We start from the raw sequence: 19,477 nt of genomic DNA, 5'->3' as shown, positions 1-19,477 counted from the left end.
TTTTTTTCAGTGAGGTTTAGCATTGCATAATGCTCAACACACTGCTTTATCAACTTTCAATAAGCGTCGTGATTCATGTTTAGTAAACTACGAAAGACCACATATCAATTGTTTTTTCCGCCCTGATGAACGTATCTAAAGTAACATGAAAAGAAGATAGTAACAAACTAAAACGTGTTTACAGAAAGTAAATGTCATTGGAAGACACAGAGAAAGTATGCTGAAGATGTGAAAGAAACTAGTGATAGAACAAATTTCACCGTGTGGAGATTCTCTTCAAAGTCGCATTTAAGTATAGATGTTTCTAGGGTCACCTGGGTGGCTCAGTCAGTTGAGCATCCGACTTTGGCTCTGGTCATGATCTTGTGGTTCATGAATTTGAGCCGCGAATGGGGCTTTGCACTGACAGTAAGGGACCTGCTTTGGGTTCTCTGCCTCTCTCTCTCTCTGTGTGCCCCCACCCCATTCATGTGCGCGGGTGTGCACACGCACGCACACACGCGCATTCTCTCTCTCTCTCTCAAAGATGAATATTTTTTAAATTATGTTAAACATATACATAAAAAAGTATGTTTCTATCACGTCTCAGCTTATGGTATTTGCTAGATGAAGAACTACTTGTGTGTATGTGTGCGAGCCCATAAAGGGAAGGTGGAAATAACACGTTCAATAAACGTGTTCCATGGCAAACTACCAATGCCATGGCTGCTTTGACTAGAGTATTAGAGAAAGAATGGATTCCACGAGAAGGTTACAGAAAGACCTCTGCACATGAAAGTCATCCCCTGCACTATTTTATGCATGGACAAGCCCTCTCACTAAGGGACTGAAGCCACAAGTGTGACAGCATGTCATTGGTGTGGTTAATTTTATAAAAATAAGACATGGAAATATGGTCAATCTTTATAATACCTTGCAAGGAGATAGCTAATAGCTACGACAATATTTTATACTTACTAGTGACTTCATGAAAATGTTATCAATCTTAAAGATGAGGTTTAAGTTCCAAATTTTCCAACAATTTCTGTGAGGACAAGTGTTGGTTAGTAGTATGTAATCTAACTATTATCTAGAAGAAATATACTCAATCCATTCCTTCAAGGTAAGAGTGACATCTCAACAATGAGTAAGTGCCTTTTAAAAGAAATTCAGGTCTTGGAGGGAGCATTTTGAAAATGGGTATTTGGAACTGGTACCCTTTTTGTGTGATGTTTATTTTTTTTTAATGTTTATTTATTTTTGAAGGAGAGGGAGACAGAGTGTGAGTGGGGAGGGACACAGAGAGAGGGAGACACAGAATCCAAAGTGGGCTTCAGGCTCCAAGCTGTCAGCACGGAGCCCAACACAGGGCTCGAACTCACAAACCATGAGATCATGATCTGAGCCAAAGTCAGACACTTAACAGACTGAGCCACCCAGGCGCCCCACTTTGTGTGATGTTTATTGCCAAAGAGGTATGTGTCTTACCTTAAAGAATAGTTTAAAATCAAATGCTTTTAAAAAAAACCTGAGGTTGGGGCGCCTGGGTGGCACAGTCGGTTAAGCGTCCGACTTCAGCCAGGTCACGATCTCGCGGTCCGTGAGTTCGAGCCCCGCGTCAGGGTCCGTGAGTTCGAGCCCCGCGTCGGGCTCTGGGCTGATGGCTCAGAGCCTGGAGCCTGTTTCTGATTCTGTGTCTCCCTCTCTCTCTCTGCACCTCCCCGGTTCATGCGCTGTCTCTCTCTGTCCCAAAAATAAATAAACGTTGAAAAAAAAAATTTTTTTTAAAAACCTGAGGATTCAGATTTTAAAAGCTAAATACGACCCAGTTCAATGGCTTTTTCCCATTTGCTAAATATTTTTCTAAATATCTGAATAATTTTCAATAATACTTTATTGACATCTGGGAATATGAAGATCTACTAACCAAGATTTCACAGACACCTTTGTATACCAGCAGTTGGGATTTAAAAAATGAGTATCACGATCCATAAGTGAGCCTAGAGTGCACCTTTCCATAGGGATGTCATTGTGGAATGTAGTTTTCAGGGATGTCATTCACTTAAGCAAGTATTTAAAATAAACTGAATTTAGATCCAGACCTGAAACACTGCTTCACCAAACTGTTAAACCTAAAGTTTAGAAAATTAATGATGGATTCCAATCACACCTGTTTCACTAAAAATTTTACTTAAAATCTTAATATTCTAGTAAAAGCAAAAAAAAAAAAAAAAAGCTTGGGTACCATTAAGCTAACATTTAAATGCGTTTTAAATGTATGTTTTATATTTTTATCCCTTCTTTTAAAATGACCCATCTTCATGTATAGTTTAGAACATGGACACTAGCTCGCTACAGTGATGGATGTACATAAAACAAAAGTAAGTGTTGATACTAGATGTACATACGTAAGAATTTTATATTTCTGGAGCTGCAGGACCAAAAAGTCTCCCCATGTAAGAGCAAGAGCTTTGAAGTCAAATGGCCCTGTCTTTGCCATGATATTTTCTAGATACATTATCATGGTGAAGTTATTTAACCTGCCTGTGCCCCGGTTCTCTCCTCTGTAAAATAAAGATAACAATATTACCTACCTCGGGGTCACAAACCAAACGCCTACAAGAAACAAGTAGGTTAAAAAAGAGTCACATGGCTTCCAGAGTCTGTATTTGATGTTCCCATTTTGGTAACGACAAGGATACAAAAAGATTTGTCTTTTGTAAGAAACAATAAAGCAGCACAGGTAGGAAGATAATTGGGAGCCCATAGGAAGCAGTGAGGCTTGCAACAGTCCAGGAATGTCATCACCTCAAGTACGAGGTACCGCTCGGCACAGTCTGATAGCGACCCAGAACCGCCGGGTTCCACCTCTGTCAAAAGAATCTGGAAGTGGATTATTATGTAAGGTCTCCTAATTTTTAAATATTGGCTCATAGGTTTTTTGAAAAGGTGTAGGTGAAGAAAACACACCCTCAGCCTCCAGTCTGTGACTTCTCTCTCACCCAGATCGAATGAGATAATGAATTTTAAGAGTCTAGCCTCGGGGCGCCTGGGTGGCTCAGTCGGTTAAGCCGCCGACTTCGGCTCAGGTCATGATCTCGCGGTCCGTGAGTTCGAGCCCCGCGTTGGGCTCTGTGCTGACAGCTCAGAGCCTGGAGCCTGTTTCAGATTCTGTGTCTCCCTCTCTCTGACCCTCCCCCGTTCATGCTCTGTCTCTCTCTGTCTCAAAAATAAAGGTTAAAAAAATAAAAATAAAAAATAAAGAGCCTAGCCTCTGAGAGGCCCCTGGGTGGCTCAGTTGGTTGAACGTCCAACTCTTGGTTTCAGATTGGGTCAAGATTCCAGGGTCGTGGGATTGAGTCCTGCATTGGGCTCCATGCTGAGTATGGAGCCGGCTTAAGATTCTCTCTCTCGCTCTCTCTCCCTCCTTCTGCCCTCTTCCCAACTCATGATCTCTCTCTCTAAAATAAAAAAATAAAAAATATAAATATAAATATAAATACTCTAGCCTTTAGTAAGTGCTGGGGGCAAGTGGGCTGTAGTTGTTACCTATCAGGTGAAGGTTCTAGAAGGATCATGAAGGGGAAAGAGGCTTGGGGACATGGTCATTGCCCGGATGACAGATCTAGGTGGATATTAGAAGAAATGATGGAGCAAGACAGAGAAAATGGGAGAGGAGTGGAAATGAATATCACCATCTCTTTTGTTTAGGCCTGATTCTAGCTTTGTTCCATCTACTAAGATAATTATTCCAAGCGTCTGTCCTCAAGAGGAACTCCAAATCTACAGCCAAGGCATAGATAGTGATAATGGAGGTCCGTTTGTGCTAGGGGAAGAAAGGAAATTGGCAATGTACTTTAGGAAAGCAATTCTATGCCTGGATTTAAAGGATGACTCAAGTCTACCACTCAGAAAAGGCAGGAAGGCCATTTTAGGCAGAAAGTATGTGCCCTGAAAATGTGGCAGAAATCTGAATGGCTGGGGGTAGGGTGAGGAAGCGGATGTGAGGCTGGAAGGGGTGGGCTGTAGCTGGATCGTGAAGGGCCTCTCTGTAGGCCCTGCTACCTGGTGCTTGGACCACATCCCAGGGTGGATGCCTCCGAATGATTAGCTTTATGTTTTCAAAAGATCATCGGTGGCCTCGTGGCCTCTGAAAGAAATGGAGAGACCCTGAGAGACAGAAAGCCAGTTGGCAACTACTGGCATCGTCCAGATGAGCTCAGGATGGCCTGCCCTTGAGCAGAGCAAGCAGAGTAGAGGTGGAAACAGATAGGAAAGACTTTGCAGAAGCTGCTTTCTTCTTAGATGTGCTGGACCCAGAGAAAGCAGAAATAATTACTGAGACCTCCTTCCAAGAACCTCTACCTCCTCAGGGCACCTGGGTGACTCAGTGGGTTGAGCATCTGACTCTTGATTTGGGCTCAGGTCATGATCTCACGGTTCGTGGGATCGAGCCCTGACGTCGGACTCTGCGCTGACAATGCAGAGCCTGCTTGGGATTCTCTCTCTGTCCCTCTCTCTCTCTGACCCTCCCCTGCTCACACACTCTCTATCTCTCTCAAAATAAATAAATTAAAATGTGGAAAAAAAAGGAATCACCCTCTCCTCTTTCCCCTTCTTCTCCCCTTTCTCCCCTCCCTCTTTCCCTCCCCACCTTCTCCTCCTCCCTCTCCTTCCCCTTCCTCCCCTCTGTCTTTCTCTCCCTCCTCCCCCTCCTCCTCTTGGTTCTCTCATATATATATATATATATATATATATATATATATATATATTCTCACAGAGGATAAATGTTTTTAACAAGAGAGAGGAGGTATATGAAAAAGCATTGCATCATGGGACGATTTTGGAAAACCACTACTTTTCAAAGTAACCAGAAGTATATTTGGAAAAAGTCACAGCCCATACAAGTCCCTTACTAAACTAACTGCCTCCCTCTCTCTTGTGTCTCTGGACTCTTTATTCTCTTCTCTGGGAAACCACCGCGTACTCCCCAAAACACTACGTCTCGTCTCCAAATGTCTCCCCTGACTGTGCCCCTGTCTCTGCTATATCCCCTTCTCCCAGCTGAGAGGAGGTGAACACAGCGCTCACACTTCTGTGTACCCCCACACAACATGCCGGCATAATGTGGAATTAGCTGCGTGTCTGTTTCCCCAACTAACTGCAGGTACTGAGTCTTACTCAGCTTTCGGTTTCCTGTGCCTCTCCCATCAAGGGCTCAATAAATGTGTGTTGAATGGACGAACCCTGTCCAAGGGAGATAAGCAGGACACGGCAAAAGTAGAAAACTGTTTTGATGTTCTTACTTGGCAAGGTGAACGTTGTGATCGCATCTAGTAGGGAAAAGACTTGGCATTTGTAAAATCTGACATGACCTGTAATACGTGTTAGAATTCTGGGACTTGGTACTAAGGAAAAACTCCGGGAGAGATTTGAGGAGATCTTTACGTTTTTTCCCCCAAAATCTCTTTGCCTTTTCCCTAAGGGCATAAATAGAAGTTTCGGGTGTAGAGAACCAGGAACCCCACTGGCCATGTGTGGGGAAAAGGCCCCTCCTATGTAATTGGATGCAAAAAAAAAAAAGAAAATTTCTTTTAGACAGGCACAGGATCTTGGCTGAAGTTCAGCCACATACCTATTCTAAGCTGAATTTGGGTATAACCCTAATAATTACAGTTACTCTTTAGAAAAAGAGCCCAAGAGGTTTACCTGGAGATTTTTTCCAGATGTAAGCAGGTATGTGAGAAGCGCAGTAATGAAGATGTAAACCGGATGAGGCCATTTTGTGCCCCGTGGTCCTCCCTCCAATCGCTCGAATGCTAGGAGATGTTCCCCAGCAATCATAAGGATGATGCAACGCAGCCATCTAACAAACACCAGATGCCTGACCGGCCTTACAAGCTGTGGTGTTAAAGAGAAGGGGGGCACGAAACACCAAATTTGAATGCCTCTGCAGTTATCAATCGGTCATAAATTGTAATCAAACAGAAACAAACCTCTTTATTCCGTCAGTTCCTGGGATAGGTCCCTCATATGCCTTGCAGGCCTCCTCTGGGTGTGGTTGGAGCCCTCGGGAATCTGTCCCCCTTCTTCAGTCTCTGCAGAGTCTCACTGACTGGGTGACGTTGCTCAGGACACCTCATCTCCACCCCCCAGGGCTCTACATCTTTCTAGATGAGGAGCCATTAAGTGGCTCAGCTATGCCAGAAATGGAAGATTTTCATCAAGTGCATCTTTAGCATCATCTCTATTCTTCCTTTTTTCCATTTGGATTCAAAGGTGGCTTCGTGTGTGTGTGTGTGTGTGTGTGTGTGTGTGTGTGCGCGCACGCGTGCTTGGTAGTCAGAAATCACTAGGAACATCAATGTTAGCCCTTGGGGGGCGGGGAAGAAAACTCTCCATCATTGAAGTGTAAAAAGATCAAGGTGTACAATGACTAATTAGCCCTGTCTGAAATAAAGCATTCACATGGCAGATTATAATTTGGAAGGACAACTTGCAATTAATTTGAAATAAGAAGTGATATAGCCACATTTTTCTACTTGTGTAAAACCTTCTACGGAGCACGATCCGAACAGCCAGTGTCCTACGTTGGAGGCACTTTAGTGCTGAGGGGAAGCCTTCGAACAAACTTGGGCTTCGATCTGGCCACGTGCTAGCTGTGTAACGTGCCTCAACTGTTCTGAGCTTTAGCTCCACCATCTGTAAAACGGGCAGACGACTACCCACCTCCTACTAGAGATAACGGATCGAGTGCCTGACTTCTGGACATGACTTCATACGCAATGTCATCAAGGTAAAAAGAAATCCCATGGTGAAGCTGAGGGCCTTGGGGATAGAGCTTCGGGAAACCACAGCTGAACTCTTACCAACTATCTCCTGTGCTAATACAGACACCCTGCCTCACTTTGCTTTCTAGTTATGGCTACAGCTTTCTACACCCTCATCCTGCCAGTACAGTGCTGAAGTAAGCACTCAGTCGCTACTAGCTGACTTGCCTGCTGCTTATTCCTGCAAACGTGTCAGGCTCCTGCCCAGCCGGGATGAGAACATGGGAGTGTATTTGCTGAGACTAACGGTGGTGGACACTGCGGGGGAGGGGGGGGAGTGCAAAGCTTGAAATAAGAACGAGGCTCCCCGGCACCCGTAATCCCACAAGTTAGTGTGGTTCTGCAGCCAGCCCAACATTTGGAAAAGTCTCATGTGGGCCGGAGGATCTGATCTGGTTCCCAGATCTCAGGTCATTGTGGCCCCTAACGTGTGATGGTTGCGTGATGGCACGGCAGGCTCTTGGTCCAGAACCTGCAGTCGTTGTCTGGCTGATCCTTCTCCAGGTTGGTCCAGGATGAGGCTAGCCTCCGGGGGCAAGTGCATGGGAAGAGTTCTTGCTAGAACATTCTGCTGTGGCATGTGCACCACTTCAAAATGGTGCACTATCTATCGGTTACGTAGTGTATAATAAACTTTAGTTAGAAGTCAGTACAGGTGCTTGGAAATCTGTCCCCAAGTGTTTTGGGTTTTTTTTAATGTTTATTTAGAGAGAGAGAGGACAGAGAGCGAGCATGAGCAGGGGAGGGGCAGAGAGAGAGTGAGACACAGAATCCGAAGCAGGCTCCAGGTTCTGAGCTGTCAGCGCACAGCCCGACGCAGGGCTCGAACTCACGAACCGTGAGATGCTGACCTGAGCCATAGTTGGGACACTTAACCGACTGAGCCACCCAGGCACCCCTCCCCAAGGGCAAGTTTTAATTCAACCTTTCTTGTATGCTAACATCTCTTGGAATTCATTTCGTGATTAAGTTACGGGTAATGACAGCAGTTTTCTGACAAAAAAAAAAAAAAGTCACGATTCGAATACATGGCCACCTTGTAAAAAAATCTCTTGATGGTTTTAAATAAAACCCGTGTCGGTGATGATAAAAGGTACAGGGACAAGGAAATGGAGGGGATGGTAAGGTCATGTGTCAATTTGTGCACTGAGGTCTGTTCTCTAGCTCCTGGAATTGCTGGGCCGAGCCCTGCCACAGACACCCTGCAGTTCTAGAGAAGCGCTGGGCAGCCCGGCGTCAACCCGCAAATGCAAACTGGGGTTCAGGTGTTGGCTGCGGACGAGGACACACTGGGGCTCCAGAACAAGACGAACGAGTGGGCGGCGAAGGACGAGAGTGGCTGACCGCCATGACGCTTTGGGAAAACCATTTGACCTCTCTCTATAGAAAGACAACCAGTGACGATAATACGAGGCATGTTTGAGTCATCAAGAAATGCTTTTGAAATGAATACTGATTGCCTTCTTCTCACGAAGAGTCCCAGGGCAGTGGCTGTCAAACTAGAACAAGGACCCTCATCACACGGAGGGCTTGCTAAGACACAAACTGCGGAGGCTCCGTTCCAGAACTGCTGTTGTGGTGAGTCTGGGGGGAAGGAAGGCCTGAATATCTGTCTGCGTAGCAAGCTCCCGGGTCATGCCAGTGCTGCAGTCTGGGAAGCACTTTTCGAGAAGCACAGTTCCCAGGTCCGCTCCGCGAAACTGCCGGCCTGTGAATTTTAGGGTCCCGGGAATTGGCTGAAAACCAAGGTCTTCACCACCTCACCACCTCTGCAGAATCAACAGATCAACCAAACAAACCAAACAAATTTAAAGATTTCCACCACAAATACGACTATACCGAAATGCTTCTGTACAGATGACTTTGAAAGGTGATTTCATCTGTGAGCAGCGGGGAACTCCTAATGGGCTACCCCAGAGACCCATCCTTGACAACGGTGTAAGTTTCCCGGCAAAGTATTTAACAGAAGCCAAGGCATCAGCATGGCATCATTCCTACATTTTTATCCACGGAGTTACCATGATGGAACTCCCCAAAGTCCGTATCTTAAGCACGCGGGCTGCTAAAGATGGCTGAGGTGAAGGTTGGGTAATTCTGCAAACATATCCCTTTCCTCCAATCTTTCCAACCCCTGCAGGCCTTTCCTGGGGCCTGGGGTATGGACAGTGGCACTCGACCCTGTGATGACAGCCCCTGCGAGCAGAGGCCACATCAGATAAAAGGCCCTCTCTACAAACTACAGACGTATCAGCCGGTAGGAGGTCGACAGAGCGGTCTGGCAAACCAATGGATGGTCCGTGTGTCCGGGCTACAATAAGAGGAGACTTCAGGAGTCAGAGAAGAAAACATTTTTATAAAGAAATTTTATTGCATAATTTCTGTATACAATAAACATAGGAAAAGGGTTTTTTAATGAAAATTTCATAACGTTTTTCAAAAGTTTTGAACCGTTTGGAGAAAAATCATTACAAAGCTATCTAAGACAAAAATACCTGACCTTCGGAACAAACGAGAATCCCTTTCATAATAGTCCGCGTTTGAAGCAGGGCATCTCGATTTCAATGAATATGGAGAGGCTTTTGAGTTGCTATGGCATTTGCAAGAAGTATTTAAATGCATCTAAGAAGTGAAAAGTTTAAACGTGTAGAAATGTTCTCTAATACAAGATAGGCTGCTGCTTTCTTCAGATCCATTCTGCACGACTGGACGGATGTACTTTTTACACACCAGCAGAAGCCCACGTCTCCTAATGGTAGAGCAAGAGCTGGAGTGCAGAGAGGGAAAGTCCCGTGCATTTCCTATGTTAAATGGCACAACTCTCACCGATCACATACACCTTGCCATATTGACTCAGTTCATTGCACTCCATATCCTGCAAAAATAAATCTAGTGCTCGACAGCTGACATTACTGCTCACCGACGTTTTAGTAATATATTTCTTTAACATAAGACAGAAATACACTGAAATTTTATACCACTTAAACTCAAAAGCAATCTGGAATTAAACCACATGCATATACCCCGCTTTTTTTTTTTTTTTTTTCTTTTCCAGTGGATGCTGCATTTTTCTTCAAGTTGATGCTGGAAAATGTGGTAGAAGAAAAACCGGCCTTCCTTGAAACAAAGACAAAGGGTTAGAAAAGAAGGAGTTGTTGAGGGGGCAATGTTAGGCCCCATAATAAAAATGAAAGGACAATGAGAATTCAGAATCTCTGGGGGGAAGGGAAGAGGCTCCTCATCTTCCTTGTCTACCCAGATATGGTGGCTCGTGTCCAGCAGACCCTGGGGCAGGCTACCACGCACAGCTGGAGTGATGGGAGAGGGGCTGGGTGACCCAAAGGGTGGGTGTGCCCTGGGGCAGGGAAGTCTCAGGAGGCCCCCGTCTTTAGCCGACCCCCCAGGGGATCCTCCAGTCTCTGGGAAAGGATGGGGCTCCCTCTGTGAGCTCAGGGCAGCCTGCCAGGATGGTCCGGGAGCTGAGGCTTCAGTGGTCTTGCATCTTACACCTCATTTCCAGAAAAATCCCAGGGCCCGAGGCGAATCAGCCAGGAGCTGGGAAAGGAAGAGCGTGACTTGTCTGGAAGAGCGTAGGCTACGTGGAGCTGTGGCCCACGTGACGACACAGTCACCAGAGTATCAGGGCCTCCCCAGCACGCGGTGTAGACACATGGAAGAACGCGGACGTGACCCCACTGCCATTTTGATTTGTCACTTCCCATTTTAACTCCTCGTCGTTTCTCATTGTAAAACTGTCATGGGTCCCTCTTTCTTATTTTTGTCTTGGTGCTTACAAGGAAAGATGTCAGTTTTCATCAGCCTTCAAAGATTTACAGAAGGACATTTTTTTCGGGACTGCATTTCAGGATTCGCGGTCAAGGCTACAAACACAATATACACCAGTCATAAGCTGTACCTTCACACCTGGCTACGGCAATGTCATCTGAAAGCACCACCGTTCATACCTGTGGAAACCTAATTGTGCACAGCGCCCCCCACTCCACCAGGCTAACTGCTACACAGCAACTGAGCAGCGCTTCTCGGAGTGAAACCAGCCATATTGCTACAAAGAAAACTTTCTGGCTCTTGGCCCAACTGTTTCCATACCAATCAGCTAAGTCAACCTTCTCTCCACTTCTTTCCATTTCAAATGCTTGGGCTTCAGCCTTTGAGGCAATTAGAACCAGATCAGTTTAATTTTACAACACTGATCTTAACTGTACAGCAATATAGTGACTTTGCCCTGAGAGTGTCGGTTATCTTATAAATATTGTTAAGTCCCAGTTTACACATGAAGAGTAGGCATGGAGAGGCTAAACGGCTGGTCCCTTGTCACACAGCAGAGAAGTGTCAAGGGTGGGACTTGAGCTCCTGGTTCTTCCCGTTTTAACCCCTAGCCTCCTTCCAGAGGTCATGTGAACCTCTATGTGCAAGGCCCCCCCCACTTTGGGCTCTGTTACTTGCAGTATCTCATCAGCTTTTCTGCTCAGCTCTGGGTATTTTAATGCCCAGGACTTCCTCCTTGGTCCTCCCTGCTCCCTTCCTTCCGCTGCCCTGATGAAGTGTATTGTCCCCAGTATTTTCTTTTACACAGTGGAATTCACCAAAATGCCTTTCCAGCTGCAGCTGGCATTAGGTGCGGAGGCACGGACTTCTAAAAGGCAATGGCAGGTGTTCCTCTTTGTGGACTTTGGACAAAATGGGGCTCAGCATTTTACAGTTGTCTTACATTCCAATGTTTTCAATGGAAAATAAAATAAAATAAAGGCCTAACCGTGAGGTAATGTTTATTCTCTGCCACAACACTCGGCGCACCCCCTCGGATCTGGCAACAATTTAACATAAGGAAAGACTTTAGACCTTCACACCCCTTTAGTGAGAATAAACGACCTTAGCTCAAACTTTCCACAGAGCTGAGGAGTCTCACAAGGCACCAGTCCGCCCTTATCTCAGGTGGGCCTGCACAAATGCCGCAGGGCCATGCGTCTAGAGGTCTGGGTGCCCGGCCCCCCGCTGCTGCGCCCTCTCTGCTGCACAGGGGATCTCGATCTTCACCGTTAGAAGGCCAAGCGCCTTCCACCTCGTAAGCAAGGGTGGGGGAGGGAATCTCAAAAGAAGCTATGTGCTCAAAGAAAATAATGCCAAATGGTACTCAAGTGGCTTGTGAAGACGTTCCCCACAGCTATCTCCGTTCGCTGAAGTTATAAACAGTTCTGGATCTAGTCAATAGCAAAATACATCGATGGCCAGGGCCTCTGTTTAAGCAAAAGAAGAAAAATATCGATAGCACAAAACTGCCCTTCTATTTTTTGAAAAAATATATCTAAGACAATTCTGAGTATTTTTTTTTTTTTAACAAGCTGTGCATTAAGTACACTTGTTTCCATCGCTCCCCACTCCCCTACAGCTCCGCGTTGTCTGCCTGGGCTGGGCTGCCCGCCCCACGGCCTCCCTCGGCGCCGCGGCCGCTATCTGCAGGCGTGAACGACAAGGAAGCCGAATTTATGCAGTATCTTTTGCCGGTTGGACGAGGTCCGTCATCAAAAATGTGCCCAAGGTGAGCACCACACTGAAAGAGAAGAGCAAAACATTAAGGGAGAGCGCGCACAAAGCGGGCTTTGAGAGGAGCTCACGTTCAGCAGTTTAAATGGATGACCAGCCTGTAGAGAAACGATGGAAACCATCATGGATGATTTCTAATCCGCCTGTCAATAGCTGCAAGGATGGTTTCTGGCAGGCTTTGCACCACATGCTGAGAATAAAAAACACCAGAACTGTGCATATCAGAAATCATTTCGGAGCCACTGTATTTTTTGATCTATGAAGTCTCTCAGCCAGCTGAAAAAGGACTGCAGTAATTTTATGAATTGAGTTGACCCTTGATCTCCCCTTGTAAGAAACATGGCAGAAGAAAATCCCCCCCCCCCCGCAACTGGCATTACTTTTGGCTTTGGATGGGTGGGTTTCAGATATGCAGAAGTCCACTGTAAAAGATACTGTTTAACTGGCCATGACGGAGGTGATGTTTGCTTTCATGGGCAGTAAAACTTAACATCAGACAAGCACTGGATGTTCTTGGAACCCAGCAAAGCAATGGCAAGGCTCAACAGATTTATGTCATGGTCACCAGGACTGCAAGTATGGCAAATAGAAATGTCGCTAGCCCACACAATCGTTTTATTCTGGCTTCCAGTAGGTGGAGTGCCGCTGGCTTCTTTACCCACGTGAACTCTCTTACGTGGAGAAGGAATAAGCTCAAATCCATGCTACAGACTATCCAAAAAACCTGGGAAGGAGAAGAGGCCCAGAATCCAGATGGAAGGAGAAGGAGGGACGACTGGCTATCACAGTGTTTAACAGAAATCCAGCCCAGAGATAGCTTCTCCAGGAAGGCTGGCCCGGTGAATAGAGCCCTGAGCTAACCACTCCGATGCTGGGTATGGCTCCAGGTGACAACAGTGTTATGTCATACTTACCTATCCCACACCCTTTCTCAGCAGGGACAGGAGTGAGGGATATGGAGACGTCAGTGCATCATATTCAAACAGGCTATGAAAACACATCATCCATCATGTAACTAGGAAACTAAAACCCGGGGCAGATGACTTCCACTCATTCATTTAACAAATATTTATGGAGCACCTACTACCTGCCAGGTGCTGTCTCAGACACCGGAGATATGGGCAACAGTCCCTGGCCTCACGGAGCTTACTTTTTCTAGCGGGAGAGACAGGTCATAGGCAAAGAAATAAGCCACTGTCAAGTGTGGTGGGTGGAAATAAATGCTAAGGAGAGGGGAAAAAAAGAGGCAGTGATATGAAGTGTTCACGGTTGGGGGCTGATGTTGCAGGCACGACGAGGTGGGGCTGCTTTCCTGGCATAGTCTGGAATACTCTGGAATAAGAAGCCAAAGGAAGTGAAGCAGTGGGTGTCTCGAGGAGCATTTCAAGCAGATGGCAGAGTCAAGATTTAGGGAAGAACGGGAGAGAAAATGCCTATAAGGTGATCTATTAATTCCTCTCACTGTGCTTGTTTGGTGTGCACAATACTTACCAATTATAGGGAGAGAAAGTAGGAATTGACACGGGAGTTGGGCTGATGGACCAAATGGAGATGATGAGAGAGAAGTGAAGGACGGTGCTCGTTACAATGGAAAGAACTAGAATCTCAGTTTCTCTACTCACAGTGCTACACTCAAATCTCAGGGGTTCTCTAGTTATTAATAAATAGCACAAACAGCAACTTTGACTATATGGCACTTCCATGTTAAAAGTGCATTCTTATTTTACTGCCAACATACTGTGTCAGCTTATTAAAGAACTAAAAATGAACCCTGAACTGATTTGATCTATTGCCTGGAAAATATGAAACAGGCCTAAAAAACAAATCTTGCACTATTTTACCACATTCTAGGCAGGTTTAGGTAATATCAAGGCTGACAGCTCAGATTGCTTTTCCTTTCTATAAACAATTGAGGCCAAACTTTCAGGCACCGGCAGCTAAGATGCACCAGTAAAAATCCATATGCTTACCCAATGGGCGCAGGAAAACACCTATTTCGGCCTTCCAAAACGGTCAGTGTGCAGGCCAAGAGTAGGAACTGGTGCTCTCGGTGATCAGTATGTGTGCACAATTATTGATCTCACATGCAGCTCTGGCACTTTGATCACTTGGCATCCGAGAGGCGGACTTTTCACATAAAAGCCTCCAATAGGTTTTCTGGTTTTGTTTCTTAATGAGAGAATACAGCTCTCTGGCAAAATAAATGCTATTACCTTTATTAATCCTCTCTTGGGCATATTTAGAAAACGGTTCTGTTTACCTTACTCTAAAAATAAAGCACCGTAAGGATAGACTTGAAGCTCTGCAGGAGTGTTTCTATGGTCTTCACTTCCCAAATCGTCTTGAAAAACTCCAAATTAGAGTAATTGAATCTACTGAAATGAGTTGGCCATTGGTCTGCAGTTTCCTTTGCTAAATCTGGAACTGGTGTTTTGGTTACACAGAAAGAGAAACACAGATTCTAGATGTCCTTAATCCAACATGAAGAGGGAGGGGGGTGAGGAAGAGAACTTACAGTTAGAAAAGAAAAAGGCAACAAAAATGGTTTGCGGACAACTCTATGGGTTGGGGAGGGGGTAGGGAAATCCTCAGAAAAGGTGGGAGTCCCCTAAACACCACAGTGATAGCTTCATCATGCTTGCCACAGGGTGCTCTGGAAGATTCACACCGGGCCCAGAAAACTGAGGGAGGAGCGGCATTTGCAACCATGGCCAGGTGGTCGTTTATACCTGCGCCACGACGTACCTGCCCGCCCCGATGCCTGCAAGGCTGCAGCGCCATTTGTCTGCAGGAAGCCTAACCACACAGCGCCATTTCTGCTTTCTCCCAGGTACACCCAGTCTCCCATAGAAGGGTATGAGCCGGGTTCTTTTAAAAGTGCCTGAGGCCCGAAGGTTCCTCCCTGAGGGGAGCGCACATGGAGCCCATTCTTTCCAGCTTCTACCCCTGGCCGAAGGCTGGGATGATGAATGGAAGTTGTCAGTGATGCATTGTTTCTTTAGCCGCCTTAGAGCTCTGCCTCCCCAGCCCCAGCCAACTGGCAATGTGTTGGGATCTCAGCACACCTGGTTGTAACTGAAACAAACTGGCTGCCCAATGAAGAAATCTGTGAGACCTGCTGTTAATGATTTATTTCAGGGTAAAATCTTTAGTGTGCATTTTGAAAGTTGTTTTAGAGTGGTTATGCATTTATTTTATAGGTAAAATACAAACTACAACTGAATATTCTAGCTCGCGTTCTGAAAAACACAGGAGATAATTGTTCAAAAGAAAACTTTCAAATTCCCAAAGAAATCCTTTATCACCTAAGCCTCCCACTCAGAAAAGCTGGCAACTAAAGAACCTGGGGAGAACTGAGGCAAAGGGGACCCCACCACACACACACACACACACACACACACACACACACACACACACACACAAAGGGAACATCAAATTTAACATAATTCCTTAAAATCTGATCCCAACTCCCAATCGTGTGCATAAGAAACACAAATAGTGCATTCAACACAGTTACATATTTGCGCACTGATGTATTTCCAACTGTCCTAGAGGGTTTTCTCCTAGCTATTCCTAGGATGTTTTGGGCTTTATTATTGTCATTTTCTCTTAAGTGTTTGATCTACAAGATGAAGCAGTTTCAAAGCAGGGCTTTTACACTTGGGCACATGGGGCAGGATGAGAAGGAGAAAAGAGTTTAAGAAGAAAAGCAATTTACTTTGCCAGTAGTATCCTGTTTTCTCCCACCGTTATTGAAGACACTTGTGTGTAAGTAGGGCTCTTTTCCTCTGTGCTTGTGATATTAATCTTTTGCCAAGGAAATGATTGTGAAGTCACCAGTTTAGCATTATGATTTTACTGAAAGATCAAGAAAAAGAGAGATGGGCTGTGAGTCTGAAACCCTATTGTAACACATGGGTATCTTTAATCATCAGCAATATATGAGTTGTCATCTGCAAAAGATTAATAAGGCTTGGGGTTTTACCAAAAACTGTTTAACTTTCGAAAAATACTCTGTATTGGTGGATATTTACCTTTCTGTTGCTTTGGCTGCCTTAGAACAAATTAAGGATGATCGAAAACAAACTTAAGGGACTCTACCATAGATTCCAGCAGTAACAGCAGCAGTCATAAATGGACTCCAACGTAGGTAAACTCCAGGAATCTGATGGCTTCCTTAAAGATGATTACGAAAAGTTCGGTGATTTACTGGTCTCCCATTTGCTGCAGATGTAGAATTTGGGTCTAAAGAAGGGAGAATTCCCCAAGTGCCACCAGGAGGGACTTACTCCTCTGAACTACAGCTTAAACCATGCAACTCTTACCTCTTTGCACTGAATTTAAACTCCTGACAAAGCACTGCTTAACAGGCTGGGGGTGGAGGATTAGGGAGAAACTGTCAAACAATTATTCATAGTAGTGAAACTGGGATAGACACAACATATTTTATCACTAGCTGAAAAATGTAAATTCAGTAACATTTTTAAGAATTCTTTAAAACTGAAAATTTTCTGAAAATTGCCACAGCAAGGAAGAAGAGACACATGCCCACTAAAATGTGCAGATTTAAGATAAAAACCCTCTTCGAAAGAGACAAGTAGAATACAATTCAGTAGGTAGAATAGTAAAAGAAAACAAATATGGTTGCAACAAAAATCAGAATGTAACCAGGCAAGCAGGAATCCTAACAGAAGGCACTGAAGAATCTCTAGCACCCTTGCTTGTTTTCTGCTCTGTTAACTTAAAGATCAGGCAGTGTACTAGGTTTCTTACGGAGCAATTCTTTTAGAAGGACCTGACTGCAAGGTTTCTCTGAAAAGTGATGACAGTACCGAATCAATCTTAACTTTCCCAGTAAAATCTTACTAAGATATTATTACCAAAGAAGTCACGGGACACACGGAAAAACTATAGCGTGGTATAAAAAGTTATGGCTCCCAGCATGTTTACAGTTCCTACCCATATATGTAAGGCCTAATTCACTGCATAGCAAGATCCATATCACAATTTTAAAAAACAAAAGAAAGAAGAAGAATCCTAAGTACTAAGGTTAGAATTAGGGGCCAATAAACCAAAAAAAAAAAAAAAAAAAAAAAAAAAAAAAAAAAAGCCATATTGCCCAGCCAGCAAGGTTAAGCATACTGGTTTTGCCCATGGAATCTCAGTCCATTTGTATAACATGGCAGTACGACAGTCTTCTTATGAACCACATCAGTGAATTCAGTTCAGAGTAAGGACCAGCCACGTGAACTCAAAATGTAACAAGAATTTTAGAAAGAGGAGAAGCAAATCAGATAGGTTTCCTACACCACTCCCCCAACAATGATGGGAAGAGTGTGAGTAGGGGGAAAGGCTATGTAAACCGAAAGAACAGAAAGTTTAAGAAAAGATAAACTGATAATGAAAACTAGTGGTAATAATGAGAAACTAGGAAATAAAATACAAGTGGTTACTCTGGTATGGAAACCATTAAATCAGTTACTTTTTTCCAAGCCAAGATAAAAAGGATGAATGAGAAAATGGAAAAGAAAAATACTAAATAGAAAGGTAGAACAAAAAGAAAATAAATGTGTGAATGAAACACACATTAAAAGAAAGAAAGACACCCAGCACACTTGAATTCAGTGAGCTATTACTGCACTCGTGAGGCAGACATCTCCCACTCTGCCCACATGGAGAAGAATCTGGCAAACATATCATTCTTTAGTGCTGGAAGCCGATTATTTTCTCCATGAAACTTACTTCCCAAAGCATGTGGTTTTACACATGCCTTAATAGAACAAATTTCCCTCCCTCTTCCCTTTAAATTTAAGACTTTAAGAAAGAATCAAACATTTTCCAAATATGAGAAGTAAAAGGAGTGGGTAAAGAAGCCGAAAGGAATAGCTAGCTCAGTGTCAGTTCCTCACTCGCTAGGAAAGGACCCAAAGGTACAGTGACAGTCACCGATGCCTTTGACCGAAGGGCTGGGAGCTGGGCCTGGAGGGGCTTAATATTTTTTATTAATGTTGCCTGATTTGGGCGGTTTGTAGGTTTCATCTGTCTTTGGTCACTGTAGAACAGATTCATAATGTTTTTTTCTTGACCAGTACTAATATTATCTCTGTGGTTGGCACAGAGAAAGGAGGAAGTTTTTCTAACTGTGAATTTTAAGAACTAGTCACAGAGACATTAGAGAATAGGGCATAAGGAAAGTTATTATCTTATGCCTCCCTTTTTCTGTGCCTTTTTTACTTGGTTTTCATAGGACTCAATGTTTGAAAGTGGGTTCTGAGGAAAAAGGAGAGTAGCAGTCACATAACAGCCTTTAAGGTAGCTTAAAACAACAACAACAACAACAACAACAAGTGTGAGTCTTACAAGAGGTTTATTAAGTGCTACATATACCTAAGTTATACATTACTATATACCATCCTATCCAATTCCTTTTTTGTCAAATATTTCGGAATCCTGGAGAAATAATCATAGTTAGTTTTTGTGGCCGTTATAAACACATCAATTAAAATTCAATTGAATTCAAAACTGAGTTGAATTAAACTAACTGCTGGAGATCACAGAATTTTTTTTTTAATGTGACTCTTTCTGTCTGGCCTATCTACCTGTATACCTCCCTCCCTGCCTGCCTGTCTAAGCACCATAGAGCCCTGGAGCTAGATGCCCAAATCTGAGTCTCAGTTCTGCCACTTAAATCTATGTAGATTTACACCAGCATAACTGCCCTCTTTGTGCCTCAGTTTTCTCAACTTCAAAGGTAAGAAAGAATAAGAGTATCTACTTCACAAGGTTATTGTGAGCATTAACCAGGGCAGCTTTTAAAAACGCTGATAGGCAGGCCTCACACAAGCCAACTAAACTAGAATCTCTGGGGGTGAGACCCAGGATCAGAAAGTTCCACTATCGCCCTCAGAGACTTATATCTTAGAAACAAGAGTGAGCTGAAAATATGACTTAGATAAAATATGAAGTCTGTTTTTCAAGGGAGAGAGTGGTCTTCACAGTTAGAAGACAGTAAACTTGCCAGCTTTATTTTTTTAAAAAAAGAAAGTACAAACTCATCAGATGGGTTAGGTTCTAACCAGTCCCCCTCCCTGGTTGGTAGTAAATATGCC

General features: G+C 44.2%; 1 protein-coding gene across 1 annotated transcript in view; it reads right to left on the bottom strand.

Annotated features, from left to right (window-relative positions):
• Positions 1–12,147: 12,147 nt before the first annotated feature.
• Positions 12,148–19,477, bottom strand: part of MSRB3 (methionine sulfoxide reductase B3) — a 168,901-nt gene continuing 161,571 nt past the window's right edge. The window contains exon 7 of the mRNA XM_032594008.1: positions 12,148–12,375. Within this exon, the coding sequence (XP_032449899.1) occupies positions 12,208–12,375 (168 nt within the window). The 3' untranslated portion in view covers positions 12,148–12,207. The remainder of the gene's footprint in view (positions 12,376–19,477) is intronic.

Source organism: Lynx canadensis, chromosome B4, assembly GCF_007474595.2.
Source record: "Lynx canadensis isolate LIC74 chromosome B4, mLynCan4.pri.v2, whole genome shotgun sequence".
Lineage (NCBI taxonomy): Eukaryota > Metazoa > Chordata > Mammalia > Carnivora > Felidae > Lynx > Lynx canadensis.
The sequence above is the reverse complement of the archived record's forward strand: the minus strand, read 5'-3'. Positions and strand labels throughout refer to the sequence as shown.